General features: G+C 40.3%; 1 protein-coding gene across 1 annotated transcript in view; it reads left to right on the top strand.

Moving 5' to 3' along the window:
• Window positions 1–7,778, top strand: part of LOC138370175 (golgin subfamily A member 6-like protein 22) — a 59,913-nt gene continuing 52,135 nt past the window's right edge. The window contains exon 1 of the mRNA XM_069334163.1: window positions 1–256. Coding sequence (XP_069190264.1) covers window positions 1–256 — 256 coding nt within the window. The remainder of the gene's footprint in view (window positions 257–7,778) is intronic.

Here is a 7,778-nt window from a genome sequence, read left to right as displayed (position 1 = left end):
ATGGGGCCGCGAGCGTGGGAGCTCGATGAGGCCGAGAGCGTGGGAGCTCGATGGGGCCGAGAGCGTGGGAGCTCAATGAGGCCGCGAGCGTGGGAGCTCGATGAGGCCGAGAGCGTGGGAGCTCGATGGGGCCAAGAGCGTGGGAGCTCGATGTGGCCGAGAGCGTGGGAGCTCGATGGGGCCAAGAGCGTGGGAGCTCAAGGCGGCCGAGAGCGTGGAAAATCTATGGGGAACGAGAGCATGAAAGCTCGATGCGGTCGGAGTCTATTGTCTGCTCTGTGTCGAAGCTGAAGTGTCTTGGGGATTGTTGGAATTGAATACACCGAGTGCTACATTCTTAAGCTAGGTTGAAGATGTGTGTGTGTGGTAACTCCCAAGCGTCTGTACTGAGGTTAACTGATTGATTGATGAAGATTAAGCCACCCAAGAGGTGGCACGGGCATGAATAGCCCGTAAGTGGTGGCCCTTTCGAGCCATTACCAGTATCAAAAGATGATACTGGAGATCTGTGGAGGCGCAACTGCACCCTGCGTGACGGGAGATGTCTCCCGGACCAAGTGGTGACCAAATGGTTGTGAGGTTAACTAAACCACTGTCGATATTATATTGATGATTAATCGATCGATGAAGATTAAGCCACACAAGAGATGGCACGGGCATGAATAGCCCGTAAGGTACCTTGAGGTTACCTTGAGGTGCTTCCGGGGCTTAGCGTCCCCGCGGCCCGGTCGTCGACCAGGCCTCCTGGTTGCCGGACTGATCAACCAGGCTGTTGGACGCGGCTGCTCGCAGCCTGACGTATGAGTCACAGCCTGGTTGGTCAGGTATCCTTTGGAGGTGCTTATCCAGTTCTCTCTTGAACACTGTGAGGGGTCGACCAGTTATGCCCCTTATGTGTAGTGGAAGCGTGTTGAACAGTCTCGGGCCTCTGATGTTGATAGAGTTCTCTCTCAGAGTACCAGTTGCACCTCTGTTTTTCAACGGGGGTATTCTGCACATCCTACCATGTCTTCTGGTCTCATGTGATGTTATTTGTGTATGCAGGTTTGGGACCAGCCCCTCTAATATTTTCCACGTGTAAATTATTATGTACCTCTCCCGCCTGCGCTCAAGAGAGTACAGTTTTAGGCTCTTTAGTCGGTCCCAATAGTTTAGGTGTTTTACTGAGTGGATTCTAGCAGTAAAGGATCTCTGCACGCTCTCCAGGTCAGCAATTTCTCCAGCTTTGAAAGGTGCTGTCATTGTGCAGCAGTACTCCACTCTAGAGAGCACAAGCGTTTTGAAAAGTATCATCATCGGTATAGCATCTCTAGTGTGAAAAGTTCTTGTTATCCAACCTGCCATTTTTCTTGCAGTTGTGACGGCTACTTTATTGTGTTCTTTAAAGGTAAGGTCTTCCGACATGAGTACACCCAGATCCTTTACATTGCCTTTTCGTTCTATGTTATGATTTGCCTGAGTTTTGTACGTGGTTTCCGTTTTTATATTTTCATTTTTTCCATAGCGCATGAGCTGGAACTTATCTTCGTTAAACACCATATTATTTTCTGTAGCCCATAGAAAGACCTGATCTACATCTGATTGGAGGTTCGGCGTGTCCTCTATGTTGCCTACTCTCATGAAGATCCTAGTGTCATCTGCAAAGGATGATACAGTGCTATAGGTTGTGTTCTTGTCTACGTCCGATATGAAGATGAGAAAAAGTACTGGAGCAAGCACAGTACCCTGGGGGACTGAGCTCTTCACGGTTGATGGACTGGATTTTATTTTGTTGACTATTACACATTGGGTTCTGTTGGTCAGGAAATTGTAGATCCATCTGCCTATTTTTCCGGTAATTCCTTTTGAACGCATTTTATGTGCAATAACACCATGGTCACATTTATCAAAAGCTTTTGCGAAATCTGTGTAAATTACATCAGCGTTTTGTTTGTCTTCCATAGCATCTAATGCCATATCATAGTGGTCCAGCAACTGCGACAGGCAAGAGCGCCCTGTTCTGAAACCATGTTGTCCGGGGTTATGGAGATGCTGTGATTCCATGTATTTTGTGATCTTACTTCTTAGCACTCTCTCAAAAATTTTTATGATGTGCGATGTTAGTGCTATCGGTCTGTAATTTTTTGCCTCTGCCTTATTTCCTCCTTTATGAAGTGGTGCTATCTCTGCTGTTTTTAGTATATCAGGAATAACGCCAGTATCTAGGCTTTGTCTCCACAGAATGTGGAGGGCCTGCGATAGTGGTTTTGTACAGTTCTTTATGAATATGGAGTTCCAAGAATCCGGGCCTGGTGCAGAGTGCATAGGCATACTGTTTATGGCTTCTTCAAAATCCAGTGGGGATAGGGTGACGTCTGATATATGATTTGATGTTGGTATCGTATCCATGAAAAATTCATTTGGGTTATCAATCTTTAGTGTGTTTAATGGCTCGCTGAAAACAGAGTCGTACTGCGTCCTCAGTAGCTCGCTCATTTCTTTGTCATCGGTGAAAGTTCCATCTCCCTTTCGCAGGGGCCCGATACTAGATGTGGTTTTTGATCTTGATTTTGCATAGGAGAAAAAATATTTCGAATTTCTTTCTATTTCACTGATGGCCTTTTGCTCTCTTTGCCTCTCCTGGGTTTTGTATGATTCTTGTAGCTTCCGTTCAATTGTTTCTATTTCTCTACCTAACCTTCTTCGCCGTTCTTGAGATAGAGTGCGACTCTCAAGTTGTTCCGCGATTCGTTTTCTTCCCCTATATAGGGAACGACGTTCCCGTTCCAATCTGCATCTCTTCCTCTTTTTTCTTAGAGGTATGCGGTTTGAACATATTTCTAGTGCTACTGAGCTTATTTTTTCCAGGCACTGGTTCAGGTTTGCATTTTCTAGCTGTTCTTCCCAGTTTATTTCTGTGAAGTCCTGGTTTATTTGCTCCCAGTTTATCTGTTTATTATTGAAGTTGAATTTGCTGAAATCTCCTCCACCGGGAATCTGGACTGGTTTTGAAGGTCTACTCCCCATGGTTGTTATAACTTCAATTAAGTTGTGATCTGAGTAACAGGTATTTGTAATCATTATGTTCCTGATCAATTCATCATTATTAGTGAAAATGAGGTCCAGCGTGTTCTCCTTCCTAGTTGGTTCTACTATTTGCTGGTTTAAGGCAAACCTGTCGCACATCCGTAGCAGGTCATTTGCATGTGCCTGTTCATTTAGGCTACTTCCTGGTATTCTTTCTGATATTACTGTATTAGCCAGGTGCTTCCATTTCAGGTGCCGTAGGTTGAAGTCCCCAAGCAGGATGATGTTCGGAGCTGGATTTGTGAGGTTTTCCAAGCAGTGTTCTATTTTCATTAGTTGGTCTTTAAACTGCTGAGGGTTTGCCTCCTGTGACTTATATACAAGGACAACAACTACATTTAGGATCTCTATTTTGATTATCAGCACTTCCACCATATCATTTGAGGTGTTTAGCAGCTCAGTACAGATGAGTGTGGCTTTGATGTAGAGGCTGACCCCCACCCTGAAGCCGGGTGGGGTCAACGCATGTGCGTTGCTGAGCCACAGCAATTTTCCCTGTCCGCCAGTCCTCCCCACCATTTCCCCCACACACCCGTCCCCTCGTCATCCCCACCATTCCCCACTCCCTCGTCCGATGCCTTCCCAAATGGTCTGATGTTCCCATCAGAAAATTGGGAACATCAAGTGATCTGATGTTCCCATCACTGAAATATAAGAAAAACAATTAAAAAATGAAATGAAAATATGAACAAATAAAAAAATAAACCATACTCACGAAATGAACGCTATGGTAAACAACACAGCTCAATTCCAATGCAATTCGCACAAAATAATTAAATGAAAATGAAAATAAATCAAAATATACGAAAATTCAATTTTTCAATGCAATCAGAAACATTTAAATGGAATTGTAACATATTTAGTATAGCATGTGTTTTGCTCTTACATGCAATAGATGGCGCGGTTTTTCAAGAAAAACATAGTTTTACCTGTCACAGGTGTGGCATCTATACTTATATTTACGAAATGAACGGTATGGTAAACAATACAGCTCAATTCCAATACAATGTCACACAAAATAATTTAATAAAAATAAAATAAATATAAATTTTTGAAAATAAAATTTATCAATGCAATCGGAAACATTGAAATGGAACTCGTGACATATTTAGTATAGCGTGCATGTTGCTATTATGTGCAACAGATGGCGCTGTTTTTCAAAAACGCATGTTTTTACCTGTCACAGGGGTGGCATCTATATAGTAGGTTTCGGAGATTACAGCGTGTGTTGCTCTTATGTCCAACAGATGGCGCTGTTTAAAAAAAAAACATGTTTTTCCTGTCACAGGTGAGTCATGTATATAGTAGATATATAAAAAGACGCACCTATTCGAATGCAACGTTGTGTCAAAATTTCAAAGCAATCGATAAAGAGGTTTCAAAGATTTCCCTCACATGAAAAACACAAGACATGGGTTGACATTTAGGGGTAAAGTAGGTTACATGGAGTTTATTAGGTAGTGCTTAATTTTTATCTTAAACTGGTTGAGAGAGGTACAGCCTTTGACATGATTGGGAAGGTCATTCCACATTCTGGGTCCCTTGATTTGAAGAGCATTTCTAGTTTGGTTAAGTCGTACTCTTGGAATATCAAATAGGTATTTGTTTCTGGTGAGGTGCCCATGGGTTCTGTTACAACCTTCTAAGAAGCTTTTAAGGTCAGGATTGAAATTACAGTTCAGAGTTTTAAATATATAGAGTACACATGAGAACATGTGCAGTGACTTAATATCTAACATATTCAAAGATTTGTGTAAGGGTACCGAGTGATTTCTGGGGGCCAGACTTAGATATTATTCTAATAGCAGTTTTGTGTTGAGTAATTAGAGGACGTAAATGATTTTGGGAAGTAGAACCCCAAGCACAAATACCATAGTTGAGATAAGGATAGATGAGAGAGTAATAGAGTGTCACCAGGGCAGGGCGAGGTACAAAATATCCGATCTTAGAAAGAATGCCAACAGTTTTAGAAACTCTTTTTGCTATATTTAGAATGTGTCACTGGAAATTCAGCTTGTTGACTATGAGGACACCAAGGAATTTACCATCAACTTTGTTACTAATTTGGATATTGTTTATTCTTAGATTAACTTCATTTGAGGATTTATTACCAAACAAGATATAGAAAGTTTTGTCAATGTTAAGGGTGAGTTTGTTAGCAGTTAGCCAAAGATGGACTTTATTAAGTTCAGTATTCACTGTGACATTTAGAGCAAGAGTGTCTGGACTGGAGAAAATGAAGATTGTGTCATCAGCAAATAAGATTGGTTTGAGATGTTGGGAGGCATTGGAAGGTCATTAATGTAGATGAGAAAGAGGAGAGGGCCAAGTATGCTGCCCTGAGGAACACCAATGTTGATGGGTAGGGTCGGAGAAATGGAATTATTCGCAGAAACATACTGGAGCCTGTCAGTAAGGTAAGACTGAAGGTATTGCAGGGAGTGACCTCTGACTCCATAATGATGTAATTTAAGAAGAAGGTTTTGGTGGTTGATAGTGTCAAAAGCCTTACGCAGGTCCACATATATCCCAACAGGGAACTCATTTTTATCAAGAGCTGCATGTATCAAGTTAATCATACTAATCAGTGCATCGTTAGTGCTTTTATTGGGTCTGAAGCCATATTGACAAGAGCTAAGTATATTGAGTTTGGCTAGATAAGAGTAAAACTGCTTGTAGATTAGTTTTTCAAATATTTTTGACAAGTTAGGCAGGATTGATATAGGTTTTTAATTGTTGACATCAGTGAGATCACCACATTTATGAACTGAGGTTACTCTCACTTTTTTTTAGAATATCTGGAAAGGTTTGGAGGTCAAGTGACTTGTTGAAGAGCAATGCAATACAGGAGCTAGAAATCTGGAGGCTTTTTTGTAAATTAGAGATGGTATCTCATCAAGGGCACTTGACTTAGTTTTAAGGGAAAGAAACCTCATTAACATCAGAGGAATTAGCAGGAGGTAGGTACAGAGACTCTGGATAGTTACCTGTAAGGTAGTCTTTAATATTAGTGAGTGAGGATGGAATATCATGAGCAACGGATGTCCCAATGGAGGAGAAGAACCTATTGAATTCAATAGCAGTGTCTGAGGCGGAAAGCACACCATCGTCATTAGATAGGAGAATTGGTTTTTTATTCAAAATCTTTTTGATCCTAATATTTGGGAAATAGTGCTCCATGTTTTCTTAATGTTGCCCTTAATTTGGGTAAATTTATTTTCGTAGTATTTTATTTTGGATCTTCTAATTATTTTAGACAACACTGATGAGTAAATCTTTGAAAATTATTTGGAGACGATTCCTAACCTATACTTCTCAAGGTCATGTTTTTTATTACTAGATTTAAGTATCCCCTTTGTAAGCCAAGGATTGTTTAGCCTTTTAGTTGTGACTTGTTTCGTTAGCATTGGACAGAGGGAGTTATAAAGGCTTAGATTTTCTGTAGAAATGTTTGCACTGTTAGGTGCAATGATACATAGAACATTCTAGCAAGTCTCACGTTAATTCCTTGATTGACACCAACAAGGACCCGCAAGGACTTTAATCTCTCCCACAGTCTCCTCTTGAGAGAAGAAAGGTACCCAGGGTCGTTAATGGGGACACCAAGGTATCTGTAAGACTCGCATTTCTCAAGTGCCTTTATATACCTCCATTCAATCACAAATATGACTCCATTCAATCCAATTACCACAGACCCGTCTACAATCAACTCGTTGTCTCAAAACTACATCATTCAATATGAGCTGTCACAAATATGTCACCAATTAGTCACTCTTGTCTTGAGGAAAAAAACAAAATCTCCTTCAATCCGACTTGCCTCAGAAACGCTAAATTCAATCAGTCAACTTCTTATCGCTTGGTGGCTGTATAGCGGAGATTGCAAATGCGTATTCATCCACTATGATCTCATTATCTCACGAACGCGAGACGGGGTAAATCCTCAATAAGCATTCATCTGATATGCAGATCTTGTTAGCTCAGCGGATTCTACTCCAAGAACGGACTCCAGATTCGTCGTTTTAGGTTTGATTTTGCCTGTCTTGGATATTGTGTTAAGCGAGATATCTGTTTTGAAATATATATGTATATATATATATATATGTATATATATATGTATATATATATATATATATATATATATATATATATATATATATATATATATATATATATATATATATATGTCGTACCTAGTAGCCAGAACTCACTTTTCAGCCTACAATGCAAGGCCCGATTTGCCTAATAAGCCAAGTTTTCATGAATTAATATATTTTCTCTAAATTTTTTCTTATGAAATGATAGAGCAACCCATTTCATTATGTAAGAGGTCAATTTTTTTTTATTGGAGTTAAAATTAACGTAGATATATGACCGAACCTAACCAACCCTACCTAACCTAACCTAACCTATCTTTATAGGTTAGGTTAGGTTAGGTAGCCGAAAAAGTTAGGTTAGGTTAGGTTAGGTAGGTTAGGTAGTCGAAAAGCAATTAATTCATGAAAACTTGGCTTATTAGGCAAATTGGGCCTTGCATAGTAGGCTCAGAAGTGAGTTCTGGCTACTAGGCACGACATATATATATATATATATATATATATATATATATATATGTCGTACCTAGTAGCCAGAACTCACTTCTCAGCCTACTATTCAAGGCCCGATTTGCCTAATAAGCCAAGTTTTCCTGAATTAATATATTTACAATAATTTTT

Source organism: Procambarus clarkii, chromosome 31 (genome assembly GCF_040958095.1).
Source record: "Procambarus clarkii isolate CNS0578487 chromosome 31, FALCON_Pclarkii_2.0, whole genome shotgun sequence".
NCBI lineage: Eukaryota > Metazoa > Arthropoda > Malacostraca > Decapoda > Cambaridae > Procambarus > Procambarus clarkii.
This window is presented reverse-complemented; position numbering and strand designations above follow the sequence as displayed.